At 35.6% G+C, this 21,285-nt stretch overlaps 1 protein-coding gene across 1 annotated transcript in view; it reads right to left on the reverse strand.

Moving 5' to 3' along the window:
* Positions 1-729: 729 nt before the first annotated feature.
* Positions 730-21,285, reverse strand: part of PLA2G4A (phospholipase A2 group IVA) — a 170,800-nt gene continuing 150,244 nt past the window's right edge. Inside the window, exons 16-18 of the mRNA XM_032137064.3 lie at positions 12,223-12,418; positions 10,542-10,699; positions 730-1,362 (exon numbers count right to left, since the gene is read on the reverse strand). Coding sequence (XP_031992955.1) covers positions 1,231-1,362; positions 10,542-10,699; positions 12,223-12,418 — 486 coding nt within the window. The 3' untranslated portion in view covers positions 730-1,230. The remainder of the gene's footprint in view (positions 1,363-10,541; positions 10,700-12,222; positions 12,419-21,285) is intronic.

Raw genomic sequence — 21,285 nt, forward strand, 5'->3', positions numbered from 1 at the left:
ATAACAGTTCAGCTGCAACGGCAGCCACAGTTGTGTCATACAGTGTTCCCAAGACAAATCTTGCAGATGCAAAAGGCAGGCCACTTATTAAGCTTGATTCAGCCCTTACCACTTTTTTGGATTATTCTCTGAGGTCAACTACAATGGTTGTTGGATAAGCAGTCCAGGATAACATTAGCCAAGGGAAATGTTACATTAGAAGTGGTTACATATAAATTTTCTACTTAATGAATAAATATATATCATTTTCTGAAAAAATTATATATTCATCTTTTCAGAAAAAAAACCCATGATTTAAAATTAAAAGTTTCAGCCAGGTGCGGTGGCCCACACCTGTAATCCCAGCACTTTGGGAGGCTGAGGCAGGCAGATCAAGAGGTCAGGAGTTTGAGACCAGCCTGGCCAGCATAGTGAAACCCCGTCTGTACTAAAAATATAAAAATTGGCTGGGTGTGGTGGCGGGCGCCTGTAGTCCCAGCTACTCGGGAGGCTGAGGCAGGAGAATCATTTGAACCCAGGAGGCAGGGGTTGCAGTGAGCCAAGATCACGCCACTGCACTCCAGCCTGGGCAGCAGAGTGAGACTCCCTCTCACAAAAAAATTAATTAATTAATTAATTTAATTTAATTAAAAGTTTCACACCTGAGTTTAGGATGAACACCTTTTGCTTTTGAAAGCAGTGAATATGAGAATCTTTCATAGCAATAGTCCAGTATCTCATTAAAAAATTACAAAAAACTCAGTTATCTCATGCTTATTTTTATATTGATGTATTTATTTCATGTATGTATATATATGCATATATAAATAAAAATAGTGTTGTCTCATGGGATGAATAAATCTAGTCAGTGAATAACATTCATACATAATGGGATGTCTTATTGAGATTGAACTGTTAAATATTTTAAAAGAAAAAACATTTTTACAAAGAACACACATAAGAAAGTTGGTGAGAAATGTTTAAAAATACAGTATATATCCCTACATTTGTATCAGGAAGTTTATACTGACTGAAAATGTAGCTAACTGTATCCTTACATAATCAACATCGTTTGTCAACCTAACTAACTTATAATAGTATTATTCTCATGCAGCTAAGTAACTGCAACTTTGAGTATCAGCCAGTCTCTCATGATCAGTATGAATATCTGTACTATACTTTTAAATCCAGTTGTCATGGAATTGCAAACTGCCTCAGCATCAGAAACTGCTATCATTTCCAGTACAGGAACTATGCTTTGGGTTTACTTAGAAACTCCTTGTTGAAAAATCTTCTTGCCTCAACATTACTAAGGGAAACAGAGCAACGAGATGGATTCTGTCTTCTATATTCAATGCTTTCAACAATGGCTTCTTTTATCACCTGCAAATAGAGACAGAAGTTGTATAATTAGCGCTGCTATGAACTCATTTATACATTTTTATTAAAATAAAAATCGAATGAATCTTTTTATTAGAGTATTCCTTTTGACATAGATGAATAGAAGTCTAATTGTCATGCATACACATTTAAATTCAAGATCCCCCCACTGCCCTCTTGTTAAGCTTATATTCAGCTACTGTTCCTTCCCTCACCAGGGAAAGAAGGATTCTGGAAATGTTCTAGATTTTGTGCTGATAAATTTGGCAATAAAATGGTAGAATGGTAAAGTTATGTTGGTTCTGCTCTTTGCCACAAGGGGGATAACAGGGAAGAAACAAGTAATTAGTAAATCTATAATTTATGTTCTTTATAATTAGTGGGCAAGTAGAAATGAAAGACCACCAGGAAAGTAAAAGCTTTTCCTAGTGGAGGAAGAAGGCATTGCTAGAGAATTGCCTTCCTTCCTCAACTGAACCAATACAGTTATAAAACGTGAGCCTCCTCTATCTAGGAAACATCATCCTCTGTGATTTCATTGGTGAAAATGAATTACTACTTTTTAGTCAGCATACATATATCCAATATATATTCTTCACCTATACCCATGTTAATGGTAACCAGAAGAAAACACAGGAAACTACAACCTCTAAGAATTGCTATTTCAATTGTCATACACTGGTTTTGGTATGAAGTTAACCTAGTTAGAATTTGGGGAAAAAAGAGAACGTTCAGAATTTGGTAGATGCAGTTACTGAAGAGCAATGGAAATGGGCTTTGGAAGAAGGCCTGAATAGTAAATCTTGTCTCTGCTTCTCCTTCAGAACCTTGTTAAAATCAGGAAGACTCCATTTCCCAGGACAGTCCTCATTTCATCTCGATGACCAATGAGATAGATGTTTCTGGGCACCAGGAAACAGAGGCAAGTCACAGAGTTATTCCACAATTCCCTTTATTCTCTACCTCAGGGATTGTTAAGCAACGTTAAGGTACATTCCATGGGCTTTTCAGCCCCCTGCCACGGGTAGGAATAGTTGGCAAGTCTGAGCAGTTTAGGACGCTATGGCCTCTTCTCACTCACAACTGCTGTGGCCCACTTGGCCTTGGAGGTGCAGGCTCAGAGGGATTCTCCCATTGCCACGTGCAAGCTTACTGGGCAAGCATGGCTCATTGCCTGGAGGAGATCATGTTTGCACCACTTAAATATGTGAGATCTAAATGGTGCAAACATGCAATTATTTTTCTGTGACTTTATGTCACAGATGCCTGACAAGCAAGGCTCTCTACCCTCTAATAGTAACTTTAAACACGCAGTCAGATTTTGGAAAAAGGGAGCTATCAGAGGAATGTGGTTCTTTTATATGCCTTGTTTTAAAACGTAATATATGTAATTATCTTCTGGGGAAATGGGCTCAAATGTGAATGAGTCTGTTAAGGTAAAGCTGACATTTGCTGATCCCACTTTTCTTATGAATAGGGAAACATAATTCTGTGATGACAAAAGATGCTTCAGATCTATGAAGGAGACTTTGACCAAAGGCCACCAGGCACAAACACTTCTTGGCTGTGTGAGATGGAGGGGAATTAATCTAAATACTTGAGCCTGTTTCTTCTTCTTTAAAATGGAAATAATGTACTAATTTGGGGTTTTGTGGGGCTTGGAGATCATTTCTATAAAGTGCTTGGCACAATACCTGGTACATAAACATTCTACAACAGCTGTTATGCTTGTTATTTTTAAACTGACAATATGTGATGAAAATTGGGAACTCTAAATTAGAAGTGAAGCTATAAAGTTTATAAGAAATAAACACACCAGGTGTATAGCCAAGAATGAGCTTATTATATTGTGTAAGTCAGCAAATCGTTTCTGCTATTCAAAGTATCCTACTATATCTTCTTTTAAAAATCTCCCTGCCTTTCTAGAGATCTATATCAGCAAATTTATCAATTGGTTTCTCCTTCTCACAGCAATCCATGAAACATCAACCCTCCCTGCATAAAAGTCTCCAAATAAAATAAAAACCAACTATTTGCTTTCTAAACACCTAAAAAGCTTTAAAATAAACAAAACCATAGAAAAAATTAAACTGACAATGACTGCTGCTATCAATTCCTTCATAATGAATTCTTGAGCATACAAAAATCAGCAATATCAGCATCAGGAGCTAGTGGATTTATCGTAATTGGACCTCAGCTGGTGTTCCTAGTGAGCAAGCCATTCTGATAAAGGAAAATGAACACTTCCAACTCTGAAAACCCCCAAATTAGAATGTGCAAGTTGATCCACTAGGTGGCATATTAACACCATGAAAACGTGAACCAGGTTTTTCATATTACTGCGGAAAATACCCTGTTCTTGGGAGTTACAGTTCTGTGATAGAAAAAACCAAGCCCAGTACTAGATCAGTTACTAAATTCAAACCTTTCGGCATCCTACATGATACAACTACATATATCCAAAAACGCATTATGTTAAATTTAAATCTTTCTTTTTATTATTATACAAGAAGTCATCTTAAATGGTGTTTGTATCTCTTTCATTCTTCCCTGAAATTCACTGAGATTCCAAATCCTTACCTTCAGTATTATCCCAGCAAAAGCCCTCATATCTCAACCTTCTCCATCCCCACCACCTATCCCATGTCACCTTTCACTTGTGCCATTCAATAGCCTCCTATTGTTGAACCAGAGGTCTTAAATCTTTGTTAATGAAAGCAGATAATAAGAAAAACAAGCACATAAAATGTGATCTTCCCTTCCACATAAGAAACAAATTTGTAGAGGCGAGATTATAAGCAATCTACAAATATTGAGTTATCACAATAGAAAATAAAAAATAAGCCCAAGAGAGAAAGTTACAGTATATTTTGTTAGAGAAGTAAAAATCACAAATATAGGAGAACAGGAGAAGATATTTAGGTGTAAATTACTGTGAATTTGCTGGATAATGCCTGCCTTTTCAATACGAACTGAAATGTCAGGAATGCAGAAAGTTCATCAGGCTTGTCATTTTTTTTTTATCCCAGCACTTAGAACATGGAAGGTACATAATAAATATTTGCAAAATTAATAAATACACAGAAGGTGCTCACTAGAGGTTGACTGACACAGGGCAGCATTCAGTTCAGAGAGACAATGAGACCAGCTGAGTTAAAGGACAGGAAGGGTTTTTAACTGGAGCAGAAGACCGGGCATTCTCTGTAGAAGAATCATATGAAAAGGCTGAGGATGGGAGGCTGTGGCATGCGTCAGAGACATCTGGGAATTTGTTGGCCTGGCTAGAATGAAGGCTGTGTTTGGGGAACACTAAGAAATAAGGCTGCTTGAGAGACAAGTGGTTCAAAAGTAAGGAATGAAGGAGAAAAGACGTGCGGCCTTGTCTCAGCTCCCCCACATCATGGTGACTTCCAGCAACCTGCCTAAGTAATCCATGACTCAGTTTCCTAACTTATAAATTAAAACCCCACCTCATAGGCTAGTCTTGAGTGTTAAATATTTGGGGGAAAATATTTGGGGGAAAATATTTGGCTTATATGAAGCACTCAAAACTTTCTTTCCATGCCATACCCTTAGTTCCTAAAACAGTTTCTGGCACACTAAATAATAAGTATGTGTTGAATTAATAAATAAATGAGACAGAAAGAGATTATAGGCAGCATTAAAGGTAGATGAGGTAAGGACTAATATATTAGGCAATAATACATAATAGTAAGCTTATACATTATTTTTAAAAGATAAGAACCTTGACTTGTACCTACACACCCTTATCAAGATGAAGAAATGTCAATAAATTAAGAAATAAGTGCCAATATTTCTGGATATGGATGTATCCTCATTTTAATTTACATTTAATGTTTAGCATTTTGTAGAATTATTTAAGAAAGAAAAAAGCTCATTACTTTGCATCATTGGCATATGCTGAATAAACTGACACATAACTGGTTCTAAGATTATGCCTATCGAATTAATAATTTGAATAAGTGAGACTGGGAAACCACATATTTTCCTGTGATAGCAAATTAACAGATCCTAGAAAAGAAATCTCAGAAGACATATTCCCTCCAGATCGAGGTGGTGGTTTAAGAGTAGATAGAGTATGGGCCGGGCGTGGTGGCTCACGCCTGTAATTCCAGCACTTTGGGAGGCTGAGGTGGGTGGATCACCAGGTCAGGAGATCGAGACCATCTTGACTAACACGGTGAAACCCTGTCTCTACTAAAAACACAAAATTAGCTGGGCATGGTGGCGGGCGCCTGTAGTCCCAGCTACTCGGGAGTCTGAGGCAGGAGAATGGCATGAACCCGGGAGGCAGAGCTTGCAGTGAGCCGAGATCACGCCACTGCACTCCAGCCTAGGCAACAGAGCGCGATTCCATCTCAAAAAAAAAAAAAAAAAAGTGTAGATAGAGTATGTAGTCATACTACGTGGGCAGGCATGTACTATATGCAAATTCCCCACGGTTGGGAACTCTGCCTCCATCCCACCAAGAGCACCTTGTATCCTGACACTTGCTACCCACAGTAAGTCAATGAAATTTTAAACACCCATCATGAAAATTGTACTGCGTATTTACTTTAGGTGTCAGGCATTGTGATCAGTATGTCTACAGAATACAAGGTAAATAAAGCAAGTCACTGTTTTTAAGGGGTTTATAATTAAAAGCCAAAAACTATGAACACTAATAATTGTATTAGCTGCTTCAATTTACTGAGCGTCTATTTCATGCCAAGCCCTTAAGTTATATTATTACACTTAATCCCCATCCTGATCCTACATTATATATACCATCGTTTCCCTTTACAAAATAGGAAAGCAAAATTTAGAAAGGTGAACCAATATGCCCAATGTCACCCAGCCAAGAGGCTGCAGAGCGAGGATTTGAATACCCAATTTGGTCAGACTCCAATACCTCTGCATCCCGCCCCCACCCCACTGCCATCACATGTCTACCAGTGTAAGTCACTATATGTTAAGTTTTTGAAGGAAAAAAAAATGAAATACTACTGTAATTGTACAAGCATTGAGACAATGTTCAGTGAAAAGGAATTTGGGAGGATTGAGTAAGAGCAGAAACCTGATGCTATGAGAAACCCAGGCTGCTGTCATGACGTGAGCAGAAACAGAGCAGAAGTCCTCTAAAGATAAACTAAAATTTAGCTTTGGCAAAGCAGGCCAGCTAGAATCTCTTGATAAAATGAAGCAATAGGAGGGTGCAGCTGGCTGACACAGCATGGCCTCTTCAGAGCAAAAATTGAGGTCAGAGTGAATTGAAGAGGAAACGTTGCCCTAAGCCACAGTGGTCACAGTTGCAAAGTTGAAAACTGTTGTCTATGAAGTTGGCAGAGAGGTGACTTTGCATTGTAAGAGTTTATATTCACAATGTCCATCCACCATTTACAAAGAACTCTGATGGTCTACGGCAATAAACATATGCTGTGTTGCTGAAGTGTGAATCGGTATCCTACTCTATTCAAATGGTGTGGGAATGAGAGAGTTAGCTAATTCAGCAGAGTTTTGTTGCTCTTTAAGTACCATCATTTACAAAGTTGTGATTCTGATAAAAATGTGTTTTCTTTTTTTTTTTTTTTTTTTTTTTTTGAGACAGAGTCTCGCTCTGTCGCCCAGGCTGGAGTGCAATGGTGCGATCTGGCCTCACTGCAAGCTCCACCTCCCTGGTTCACACCATTCTCCTGCCTCAGCCTCCCTAGTAGCTGGGACTACAGGCATCTGCCACCATGCCCGGCTAATTTTGCTTTTTTGTATTTTTTAGTAGAGACGGGGTTTCACCATGTTAGCCAGGATGGTCTCCATCTCCTGACCTGGTGATCTGCCCGCCTCAGCCTCCCAAAGTGCTGGGATTACAGGCGTCAGCCACGGCACCCGGCCCCAAAAATGTGTTTTCTTAAAGTGGAGAAGAAGGGAGTCACTAAGGAGAGATAAAATGTCAGTGAAAACGGAAAATTTTATCTGTTTATGAAACACACACACACACACAAACACACACAAAGAGGAATTACTTGAACATGAGTCTCAATGTTCATATAATTCAGGAAAAAGCCTACCTCCATTTGTTCATTCAGAAAATATATACTTACTGCCTAAGCTGGCATTACCTGTACAAACTTGTCTATGTTGTTAACCTGGGGCATTTGCAAAGGTCTTTGGGTGTAATCCCCATGGACCTTCAGGGGTACAAGATAAGGACATGTATAGGTAAGGTTCTCATATATTGAGCAGCTTCTGTAATCATGCATCACCCAATTAAACATTCACTACTGCAATTATTATAGATCCTACCACACCTGTTTCAGAGACGAGGAAGTGGAGGCTCAAAAAGTTTAAGCAGCTTATTCAAAGTTACATGGAAGAGATTTAAAGATGATATAACGCCCATGACCTTGTCTATTGCTGTGCCAGAAACAGTAGTAGAAGCAATTAAAAACTGCTTAATTCTCAGAACTGAAGGACTTGGAGATACAGAAAAGATTGCCCTTTATGGCTAATGCTTTTAGCGTCAAGTTTAAAAAATATTTCCCTGGGTCAAAGTCATAAAGATACTCCCCTATGTTGTATTCTAGAAGCTTTGTTTACTTTTGTACTCAGATCTACAGTCTATCTGGTATTGGCTTTCTTGATAATGTGAAAGAGGTAAATTTAATTTTTTTCTTTGTGAATAATCATCTGATCACTTTTTTTCTTATAGATAGCCACAATTTATTCAAGGACGATTTTATTTAGCGCTACTGTCTGTCCTTGGACAATGTCATGTTTTCTTAATTATGTTATCTTTCTGTCTTTCTATTTGGTAAAGTAAGTCTTCTAACTTTGCTTTCCTTCTTCAAAATGAGTTAGCCTACTTTGGTCCTTTTCACTTTCATATTATTTTTTAATGAATTTATCAATCTTCTTACAAAAACCTGATGGTATTGTTACTAAAAATGCAGGGGAAATGGGGACTTACTAGTTAGTGGTTACAGAGTTTTAGTTTGGGAGGATGTAAAATGTTCTGGAGATAGATGGTGGGGATGGTTGCATGATAATGCAATGTACTTAATGCCACTAAACTGTATATTTAAAAATGGTTAAAATGGTAAACTTTATGTTTTTGTATATTTTATAACAATAAAAAGTGAAAACATATTTTTAAAACTGCTAAATTAATGGTTTCTGAAGAATCAACATTTGATGAGGTGTATAAGCCGGGAGAGTTGTTCTGGGATTCAGTCTATTTTTGTTCAGGCACTAACTTTTACATCTATGTGTCAAACAAACTACTTTGAAGAATGTTTGTAAAATATATAAATAAAACCATATCATTCCTTATTGCAAATTGTTTAGCAGACTTTATATAAACTAGAACAGCAAGACAAATGTACTTGGTTAAGATACACATAATGTATATCTATTGCCAAGTCCAACATGGTATTTGCATATTTCTACAATCTGTCTTTTCCGTTTGAGAAAGACTTATCAAATTTAATACATTTCATCCCAAAGATTGTGTAGTTTTGAGTTTATTGGCTTATACTGGAAAAATAGGGTGACTGTGATACTAATTCTTACCTCTGTTTTAGTAGCATGAGGTTTTATAAAATGCAACTAACTCTATTTTGAGAATTTCTGTTCACTCCCTATAAATCATAGATAAATCATTTTTCTCTTAACTTTTCAATTTTTGCCATCACCGTAGAGATAATGTATCACATGGATTTCAGATGTCCACTGCTTGAGATATTTTTCTAAAAAGGAAACAAATCTATGGAGAAAATGACATATGCTATATATTTTGATAAGCATTTTTAGATGAATTATCATCTATTTGTAAATGAGGGCTGAAAAAAAAATTTTACAGTTGTAAGAATTGAAGCTTATTGGGGAAAATTTTACACATTTACAAAAATTAAAGATATTGATTAACAAATATATTATGGTGCAACTGTGGTGATTGCACACAACTGATCATTACTAGTCTCAGGCCAAAAGAAACAAGCAAGCAAACTAGATGTGTGGAGTTCTATTAGCTCACAAAATCTAATTAGAGACCATATAAACAGAACACTCATTCACATATTCTGAGTTCCTTTGTGCCATTTACACAGTCACCAAAAAGACTGGTAAATCAGGTATGATGCCTTTCCTTCTCCATTTATTTTCTTTTTTTCTGTTTTTCTAATGTACAAAATCCAATTAGGCTAATGAACTTAAGCTTTCACAACTGATAATCATTTGTCAGACACTATGATTTGGAACCACAAGTTAATGATTTCAGTTACAGAATAGTGTTTCTAAATGGTAAGTTAAAAATGAAAGAATTTCACCTAGACACAGAATGTTAGCAGAAGATACACTAATGATAGGAAAAATTGATACTGAAGACAATGACTTGTTTCTAAAGCAAAGCATACTTGACGTCTCAAAGACTAAAAATAGGAAAGGCTGGCCGGGAGGGGTGGCTCACGCCTGTAATCCCAGCACTTTGGGAGGCCAAGGCGGGCAGATCATGAGGTCAGGAGATAGAAACTAACACGGTGAAACCCCATCTCTATTACAAACACAAAAAAATTAGCCGGGCGTGGTGGCAGGTGCCTGTAGTCCCAGCTACTCGGGAGGCTGAGGCAGGAGAATGGGGTGAACCCAGGAGGCGGAGCTTGCAGTGAGCCGAGATTGCGCCACTGCACTCCAGCCTGGGCAACAGAGCGAGACTCCGTCTCCAAAAAAAAAAAAGGAAAGGCTGTTACCTTTTGTGATACTGCCCAAATTCACAAAAAGAAAACATGTAAAATCATAAATGTATCTATTAAAATTCATGTTATATTTTTGCAGATTAACTACACTTCTGGTTCCATTCACTTTCATACTCATATTTCCTTTTCATCGCTTTTCTTCCTTACTTATAATTTGTTTTATCATACAATAAATATATAGATACTTCGGGAAAGAAACTGAGTATTAACCAATCATTCGAAAAAATAATAGCATAAAATGAGTTTCCTTATTTGTTAGTTTTGTAGGGTTCTTCTGAAGATTAGCAAAACAATTCATGTAAAGTAAAGTGGCATATTTTAGGTGGTGTTATTCATAACACTTATTATTTTATTTTTAATTAAAAAGAGGTATTGGTGAATTTATATAGTATGGAAGTTTATTTGACATAGTCGATGGCCATAAAAGATACTTACATCAATGTTGTTCAGAGTATTGAAGTGCATAAGATCATGTAGTCTTTTGAATGCTTGATTTGGATATTGAAAATTGAAGGTTGAAAATGGTGATTCCGGGTCATCAAAAATATCAAAGTCAGCGATTTCTTTCTCTTCCTCAGTTTCCCTTGGAACACCTAAATGCCAGAAGAGTCACAAAGGGTGTTATTTTGAAAACTACAAAATATCTCTAAAACCCAAGGAATAATACTTACAGACATAAAGACAGCAGTGGGAGCCCCCACAGAGCCAGGTACTCTGTAGCATCTCTGACTTTGTCATTTCTGTGTGTTCTGACAGATGACATCCAACTGCCAGTATCTGACATCTCTGTGCCTGAGGGCTTTCTATCCTGCCCTGCAACTGTAGAAGCCTGCTTGGCCCACTCACAGCAGGCTGGAAATTCTATTAAATAACACTGTTCCCCAGGCAGTGGTCAACCAGACTCTAGGGAGTTAGTATCTAAATACTCCATTCCCCTGCCTTTTGGTGTGCGTGTGGGAAGCATGATTGTGGGACACACGTCTATTCCATTTCGTAGTCTTTCCCAGCGGATCAAGTTCCCATTGTGGTAGCCAGCTTGCTAATGCAACTTTGTTGTCTGCCTTCCTTCCCTTTACAACTTCCCCATTTCCTTACTAATAAACTAGAGTGTTCCCCAGCTCACCCAAATAAACTATTTGCACTTGAGTCCTTTTCTCAGAATTAGTTTCTGGGAGAACCCAAACTAAAACATTATGTGGCTGTCTTTATGCCACGGAAATCCCCTACACATGCCAACTGCTCAGTGAGCCTCTCCTTGAGAATTCACAGTGATCGAAAATTCACTGGGTTTCATGTGCTCTACTGTCTGATAACCAAAAATGTCAGATTTCCACCTTCTCTTATACTGAACTATATGCTTCACAATAATCTTCACTCCTATCGATCCTTTCTTTGTCTTCCTGAGAAATCTAGAAAAACATCATTTTTCTCAGCATATTCCCATTACTCATCCTCCCTACTTTTTGTGTCTTTCCATTTATAAAATGGAAAACATATTTTCTGGTCCTAAAATATGGTTTTTGGAGCCTTAAGCACCCTGCATGTAAATCTTTAGATCTCCTTTGGTTAATCAACATTTTCCAGGATACACAAGAGTCGAGAGACTCCTCTGGATGTGCTTAAAAAAATAAAACAAAACAAAAAAGACTACATCTCAAACTTGATTCTTGTTTTCTATGAAATACAACATGGCAAACTGAAACTGCTAGCCATTGTGTACTGCTAGATTACGTTAATCTTGCAGTCAACTAAAATTCCCAGAAATTTGCATGATTTTTCTGAAATAAGAGCTTTCTTACAAGGGTGATAGTCAAAATATTTGATTAAAAATCAATCAGAACAAACATAATTCAAAGTATTGAAGTAAAGTCCCAGAGATTTTTGCTAAACTAGTTGTTGACTTTGCAGTTTCTGAACTGTGAGCAAGTCAGGGGATCTTGGGGTAAGAAAGAGGAGAAGTACTTGACGTCTCAGAATAGTATCTATTTATCAAGGTAAGGGAGGCATTCAATAGTGTAATAGCTGATACAGCAGTGCCAGAGTGAAACAGTTTAATGTCAGTTTCACTCCCCTACTTAATTGCTATTTTATGGAATACAGTTTACTCCCTACATACCTGGAGCCTTGTACTTTCTGAAGTTGATGTTGGCCAGAACAAAGTGGATGATGGTTGGGCAATCTTTCTCCATATCAGGATTCTTGGGTTTAAAAACATAGCACTCCTTCAGCCCTTCCCGATCAAACACATAAGGATCGATCTTTGGAAAGGGGAGCTTGTTCATTTTAGCCCACTTTTCCGCAAGTAGAAGTTCCTATGGGAAAGAGGGAAAGATGCATTTGGAAATTTTCAGTTTTCATTGATTCAGTTGGTCTGACCATAATTCAATGTTCACTAGGTGTCTACTGTGTGCCAGCAATATACTCCTTGCTAGGATGAATCACGACCCTGTTCTCAAGAAGCTCATTAATTTCAAAGAAATTGAAAACAAACTCACTATTGTTATGTTAATTCTTGGCACAAGGCTAGCTCCACAGCAGGCATTTGAAAAATTATTGATAAACTGAACTGAGCAAAATTATGTTGAAGAAGCTGCGAGAGAAAAAAAATTATGGGTTCAGAGAATTTATAACCATGTGAATGTTTTTTTAACCCTCAGGAGTAAAAAAGGAATCTGATAATGCAGAGTGAAGAATCCTCTGTTACTGGATTTTTACCTATATCATCTCCACCAAAGTGTTAAAAAGTACCAACCACAACTTCATTCATTTTATGTATACAAAAATATTTGAGTTACTCTGAATCAGCTTTTTGTCTTCTTTTTGTGAACAGAAGTTGAACCTTTGGCCTCAGAGCATTGCTATTACATGTAATGGCCAAGAGAAGACTGTACAGATGTACCAAGAGCTTAGTCAATGGCCGTGGCAAATTGTATCATGGTTTCCACGTATTAGATCCCTTCCTGGTAAGCTGATTATACATCCCCACCAGAATGAGAAGAGAAATAGAACAGAGCCTCCACAGGTGATTTACGATTGCTGGCATGTAAGTGGCCAAGAAATACATGTTCGTGGTCAGCCACTGAGATTTGAGGTTGGTTTGTCTCTGTACCAGAGCAGGCTAACTTACTGGGGTAAGCACCCCCAAAATTAAACTTAAACTGGAGAACATAAATCAATATGAAGAGATGCAGTGAAGAGACCTCATTTCCATTATGTGCATCTTCAAGGAGAGCAGAATAAATAAGAAGCAGAATGTCATAGTGGGAGAAGCACAGATTCTGGGACCAGATGCCTGAGTCCAAATGCAAGCTCCATGGCCTTGGACATGTTTCTTAAGTCAATGTCTCCATCTCAGATATAAAATGTGGATGATATAAATAATATCTATCTCATAGGATTGCTATTAGAATTAAATGAATTAATACTTTACAGTGCTTAAAACAGTGCTTACCACATATGAAATGCTATGCAAATGTTTAATAGATAAATGCCAGTAAAGAGAAGAAAAGAAATGGAAGGAAAAAAGTAAGGAAAACAAAAGAGGAAAAAGAAAGGGAAGAGAGATAGGAACATTAGAGAGGAAAATTCCTGGAGAGGGGAAGTTTTGGGGATACTGTCACTAGAATCTTAAGTTCTTTTTAACTACTCTTGTCATCTCATTGATCCATTCCACAACAATCAATAGTGGTCGACTAGGTTCCATGTTAGAAGTGGGGACATAACAGTGAGTAAAACATTCATGGCTTTTGTTGTTATGGGATTTATGGCTTGTTGGGCGAGAGATAGCAATCAAATAACCCTTTGTGATTTAAACTGTGATAAATGCCAGGAAAAAATACAAGGTGAGACTTTGCAGTACACCTGGACAATTTCCTCAGAGCATTTGTTAATTCATCCAACAATTATCAGTGAGCTATGTTCTAAGCATAAGAGATAGGCTGTCCTTGAAGATTTGGAGTTTATAAATCAACAGGAAAGATAAATAGATATTATAGTAAAGTATGATAAAGGCAGGAAGGTGCTGCACGATTGTGGGCCTGGGTTGTGCAGCTTGAAAGGCCCAGCTCTAAGACAGACACCCTAAAACTTGCTAGCTGGATGACCTGAAACAAACTAATTAGACACCACAGCTCAACAAGAAACAAATTATTTTTGGTGGCTGCAGTGTAGAGTGATACTCCCCTACAGGCAATGCAGAGATAATGAGGAACAAACAAACACAGACTAGATTATTCACTACCCCTGACATAGCAGGCTCCCCATCCCATCTCATCTCTATTTCATCTGTTCCTTATTTCTCTGCAATTCATTTTTCTACCTCTGTAAAATAAAGCTAATACTATCACCTTTCTCATAGGATTGCTGAGAGGATTAAATGATAAAATGTATAAAGACCTCAGTAGTTTACATCAGAAGAAAACAAGTACTTTATCATACAGCCTTACATTCAGAGAAAAATACACGTTTCATTGAACTTTCACTGCTCTTTTTGCTTCTGGAATGTCATGAATTTTATGTTGATCAACTCTCTCAACACCACTTCTGAATAAAAATCTAGGAGAACAAAGGATTTAATGTATATGAAAGCATTTGCTTCATAAACTATTATGCTAAATACAATTATATTTCACTGAAAATCCCATATGTATGTAAATAATTTCTTGTTTGAAACTTGAGAAAGCTTTTATCACCAATCTCTTCTTTTTGTTCTCTATTCAGCTGAATTAATCAGCTTGTTATTTCTTGTCCAGCACTGCTCACAATTATTCATTCATGATTATTCAACATCAAAATAAACCAAAAGTTCACATTGTGGAGCAATTGCGTGAGGGCAAAGAAAAGAAAGAGCTTTCTAGTGTTTACAAACATGACTCAAGGGTATGACCAATCATGTGTGGATTTTGGGGTAAAATGAAAAGGGAAATACATGAGGTAACAGTGAGGCTATTTTTAGACAGTTCACTTCACGCTAGAATCAGGAAGAGATGGAAACTTTCCCTTTCCTTATGTGATCCTGATGTGGAAAAGATTAAAAACGGATGATTGCAAATACAGTGATTATAGCATGGATAAACCATTTCCTCTCTGATGTCTGGTTTCTCTCTGTAAAGGCTAAGAAACAATGACACAGACTATGAGTAAAGTGCAATAGTTTTTAGAAAGTATTTTAAAAGATTTCAGTGAACAAAAAAATTGCTGCTCCACAAATTACAGAAATATGCCAGAATTGTGTTCTATGATAACTATCCATTTTGGTTATTGTTTGACACCTCAGATACCTCACACTTCCATAGACTAACTTAAGATAAACTTACATAGTATTAACTAAAATGATTTTCTGTGGGATAAAAATGTGAAGTATCCTTCAAAGAGATACTTTGTAAGATGTCTGTGCTCATTTTGGTGTTTTGTTTTGTTTTGTTTTGTTTTGACAGAGTCTCCCTCTGCTGCCCAGGCTGGAGTGCTGTGGCCCGATCTTGGCTCATTGCAATCTCTGCCTCCCCGGTTCAATTGATTCTCCTGCCTCAGCCTCCTGAGTAGCTGTGACTACAGGTGTGTGGCACCACACCTGGCTAATTTTTGTATTTTTAGTAGAGAAGGGTTTTCACCATGTTGGCCAGGCTGGATGTGCTCATTTTTGAGTACTGAAACACGACGAAGAAGACTTGAAGGAAAGACAAATAAATACCATAGAAATGAATATTATAAATAAACGTTATTTCTAAATAACAGAAATATATTCAAAACAATATTATGATAGCATATATATGCCATTTAATTTATTTACATGTAAAAATATATAAATATATATTTTAAATATATGAAACAACACATTTATTTATAAAAATACAAACACACACACATATATACATAAAATAATAAATTGACTTGTCATTAGAGGAAGTCAGATTTCTTTTGTCTCTATGCAAACCAAGAATATGTGCTTTCTATTCTACAATGTTTCTCATTATATAAAACCTATTTTTAAGATTAGGGAGAAGATTAGGGAGAAGGATGGCACATAGGCATGTAAGTAAACCTCCAGAATCTTAAAAAATTATTGAAGCAAGTAATATAAAATACAACAGATAGAAACTACAAGTTAGAATTAATTATTTTACAGTTATAGTCTCTCTTTTAATAAAAGACATGCTAGTATTAGGCTTCAAGAGCTTTATAATGCAATAGGCATGAAAATAATTTTCTATATCTAATGTTGTATAGAGTTTACACAGCACTTTGTAATTCTGGTTAGTTATTCACAGGGATGTTACCATAAACTCACAAAATATGTAAAGGGAAATTAATATCAACTTAATGTAATATCATCACAAAACATCTGATTCTCAATATGAGTGACCAATATGAGTGTAGTGGGTTGAATGGTGGCTCCGTATAAAATACCATTTCCTAATCCCTTGGCCCTGTGAATACGACCTTATTTGGGGAAAGACTCTTTGCAAATGTAATTTAATTAAGGATTTTGAGATTAGATCATCTTGGATTATGTAGGTGGGCCCTGAATTCAATGACAATTATTATTATATGAGATACAAGAGAAGACATGCACACAAAAGAAAAGGCCATACAAAAATGAAGGCAGAGATTGGAGAGATGCAACCACAAGGCGAGCAATGCCTGGAACCACCAAAAGCTGGAAAAGGCAAGGAAGGAGTCTACTGTGGAGGCTTTAGAGAGGACATCCCTGTTGATGCCTTAATTTCAACTTCTGCCCTCCAAAACTGTGAGAGAATATATTTCTGTTGTTGTAAGTCAGCATGTTTGGGGTAATTTATTACAGAAGCTTCAGGAAACTAGTACAAGAGGTAAAATTGGAAGTACTACATTAAATGCTGTGCACTTTCCTTCACCAGCCATTGTGGATTGATGCCCACAAAGCTAATGCTTGGACTGATTTGGCTGTGATGTGGGCCAACCTAAGCATTATAAGTGAATAATATGTGGAGATTCTAAAACAGGTCATGCCCTTGTTTCAACAAATAAATCAGGTGATTGTGGAAAAATACAGATATTTTTTCCTTTATTAGTGGGTTTAAATGGAATTCTGATCCTAAATGAAATATAGGCAGATCAGTTTAATTTAGTTACATTACTTCCATCATTTTTGAAGACAGTCTCATTTCGAATTTTCCTTTCTTCTTTCTTCCTTCTCTTCTTCCCTCATTTCCTCTTTCTCTCTTTCCTTGAATAATTTTTAAGAGAATAAACCCATTGTTCTGGCTTCTTGTCATTAAGCATTTAAATGAACACTGAAAAACTGAGCCAGATTTATGCCCAATGTATGGCAACACAATATAACTTAATTTATGGCATAATAACTAAAATCTATTACTCTCTCTAAAAGTTAGTAAGATAAAGGGGAAAATAATTTTAAGTAGTAAACTCCGAATTCTTCTATATTCCTTGCTTTCTTGCTCCCCAATAAAACCCAAAGTCCATTCATTTTCCCCTAAATTCACAGCCTGTTGATTTTGCACGCTTAGGTATGAAGACTTTGGCTTATTCTCATGACCAACAATCAATCTTATTGATTGTCTTTGGATGAGCTCTAATGGTACACTAAATTTACATATTATACATCTAAGATATTAAATGGTTAACAAAAAGAAACTTGACAAAATGAAACACAAAGCTGCTTTTGTTAGATAAATTAATAGTAATAATATTTAGAATCACGAACTCTTTATATTGGACTACTACTAGGGTGTATGCTAACTAATGTAAATAAATTAATGTCACTTACACTGACGTCATTAACTTTCAAGGCCAGTTACAACAGAGATACAACATAAATTGTGGTTGCTTTTATCAAAAGACATTATCTCCATCTTTCTATATCTTCTTGACAAAATATGACATTTAACTAAATGAAGTGCTAGAATTTTCTGCAAATGTGAAATAAAGTCAATAGTTCTAATCTTTTGCCCAGCATTTATGCTCTAATATTTTGTGAAAGGCAGTATCCATATTTCAGTCTCAAAAATAGGACATTATTCACTATTTAATTACCTTAATAAAATCATATTGCATATATCCAATTATTACATTAGGGATTCTCCCCTCCTATCAAAAGAACTTTATGTAGACTCCTCGCAAATTTTCAAATCTTGTTATGTTATATATAAAACAAATCTTCTACTTTAGTATTGATAGTATAACATTTTTATCAATTTAACAATTCTACTTTGGCAATCTTTTAGACTAATTTAGGAATACATACTTTGATAACAACACTTACAGGTTTAAAGTACTCTTAATATTCCAAGTCAGCCTGAAAAGATTATTTTGTTTACTTTGACCTTGTTGAAGTACATACCTAGAGACAAGAAAAACTATATTATGTGTAATATATTGCAATTTACTTTATATTAAATCTCTGAAAATATAATTCATTATTTCAAGAATGGTGGGTTTCGTGTTATGCTAAATAAATAATAAAAGGAAGTATATAAATTTGGAGAAAGGCACGGGAAGAAAAGAACTGACAAAATCATTTTAAAACACATCTAAGAGAATGCACAGGTAGAAATGCCTATATGTACTACAGAAGGAGTGATTGGAGACATGCTTTTTATCATAGTAAGCATACAATAAAATGCAGTATGGAATTGCAAGATTGTCAGATGGATGAATGGAACACAAGAGATTTAAAAAAAAATCCTTGTGCCCCATAATAATCATATAGTATATGATATAATAAACATAACAAAATAATGCCAAAAAAAGTCTATGGGGGATTGTGTTATTACAAATGCAATGTATTCAAAAAGATTAATGAGTTAAATATATTTAGAGGAATAATATAAAAATTAAAATATCAATCCATATTTAACTGATATTGGTAAGAATGAATTTCAAGAATATACTACCAAAAGCAATCTACAGATCCAATGCAATCCCTATCAAAATACCAGTGACATTCTTTACAGAAATAGAAAAAAAATCCTAAAATTTATATGGAACCACAAAAGATCCCAAATAACCAAAGCAATCCTGAGCAGAAAGAGCAAAGCTGGAGGCATCACATTACCTTACTTAAAATTATACTACAAAGCTACAGTAACAAAAACAGCATGATACTGGCACAAAAATGGACATATAGACCAATGAAACAGAATAGAGAACCCAGAAATAAATCCACCCATTGCAGTTCAATTCATTTGCCACAAAGTTGCCCAGAATATACACTCAGGAAGGGATAGTCTCTTCAATAAATGGTTCTGGGAAAGCTGAATAACCACATGCAGAAAAATGAAACTAGACTGCTATCTCTTGACATATATAAAAATCAAACCAAAATCAATTAAAGACTAACATCTAAGTCCTAAAACTATAAAACTACTAGAATAAAACATTGGGAAAACACTCCAGGACACTGATCTGGGCAAAGATTTCTTGAATAAGACCTCAAATGCACAGGCAACCAAAACAAAAATGAACAAATAGGATCACATCAAACTAAAAAGCTTCTGTACAGCAAAAGAAATAATCAGCAAAGAAAAGAGAACTACAGAAATGGAGAAAATATTTGCAGACTATCCGTCTGACAAGGGATTAATACACAGAATATATAAGATCAAATAACTCAATAGGAAAAACAATCGGATTTTAAAATGGGCAAAAGATCTGAATAGATATTTCTCAAAAGAGGACATACAAATGCCTAACAGGAATATGAAAAAATGATTAACATCACTAATCCTCAAAGAAATACAAATTAAAACTACAATAAGATTCAACCTTACCCCAGTTAAAATGGCTTTTATCCAAAAGATAGGAAATAACAAATGTTGATGAGGATGTGGAGAAAGGGGAACCCTCCTACGTGGTTGCTTGGAATGTAAATTAGTACAGCCACCAGAGAAAACGGTATGGAGGTTCCTACAAAAACTAAAAATAGAACTACCATATGATCCAGTAATCCCACTACTGTGTATATACCCCAAAGAAAGGAAAATCAGTATATTGAAGAGATATCTGTACTCCCATGCTGATTGCAGCACTATTCACAATAGCCAAAATATGGAATCAACGTAAGCATCGATCAACGAATGAATAAAGAAAATGTGATACCTATATACTATAGAATATTATTCAGACATAAAAAAATAACGAAATCCTGTCATTTGTAATAACATGACAGGAACTAGAACTAGAGGACATTATGTTAAGTTAAATAATCCAGGCGCAGAAAGACTAATATGACATGTTCTTACTCACATGTGGAACTAAAAACAGTTGAGTTAATGGAAATAGAAAGAATAATGATGGTTACCATCTGCTGGGAAGGCTAGTGGAAAGGGGAAATAAAGAGTGAATGGAAAATTGGTACAAAAATACAGTAAGATAAAAGGAATAAGATCTAGCATTCAGTAGCACAACTGGGTAACTATAGTTAACAATAATTTATTATATATTTCAAAATAACTAAAAGAATGGAATTGGAATGTTACTAACACAAAGTGGTGATAAATGCTTGAGGGGATGGATATCCCAATTACCCTAATTGATCATTCCACATATGATTGTATCAAATTTGACATGTACCCCATACATATGTACAAGTATTCTGCATCCATAAATAATTAAAAATAAAAATTTAAAAAACTAATATGAAAAATAGAAAATATAGTGAACAAAATTTTAAAAATTATAAGAAAGAATAAAAACAATGGAAGAAGCTCCTACATAAATATTTGATATAATAAAATCATCAGCAACAAAAGTCCCAATACAAATGACATATTAGGTCATATTTGCAAAAATAAGACAAACTTTAATATTCTTAAGACATAAAAAGGATGTTTATTAATAGGAACATCTCAAATAATCCAATTAAAAGTAGTTGAAAAACATCAATATATAATAAGCATGACAAACCATTCAGTCTCACAAAGGAAGAAAACTGAAGCATAAATGTGAGGTTTTTTTTCCTATTATATTGTATAAAATTTTTTTTACTTTGTCTTTAATATTTTTTCCTGCCAGTAGTAAAACAGAGAATCACATATATAATTAGATATAGTAATGTAAACAGGTGAAGCTTCTCTAGAAATCAATCTGAAAATATTTACTAAAAGTCATAAAATGATACACATCTAGAAACCAACCTAAATAAATAATTAAAATGTGATTAAAGATTCATGTGCAAGGATAA

This window comes from Hylobates moloch, unplaced genomic scaffold, assembly GCF_009828535.3.
Source record: "Hylobates moloch isolate HMO894 unplaced genomic scaffold, HMol_V3 SCAFFOLD_18, whole genome shotgun sequence".
Taxonomy (NCBI): Eukaryota; Metazoa; Chordata; class Mammalia; order Primates; family Hylobatidae; genus Hylobates; species Hylobates moloch.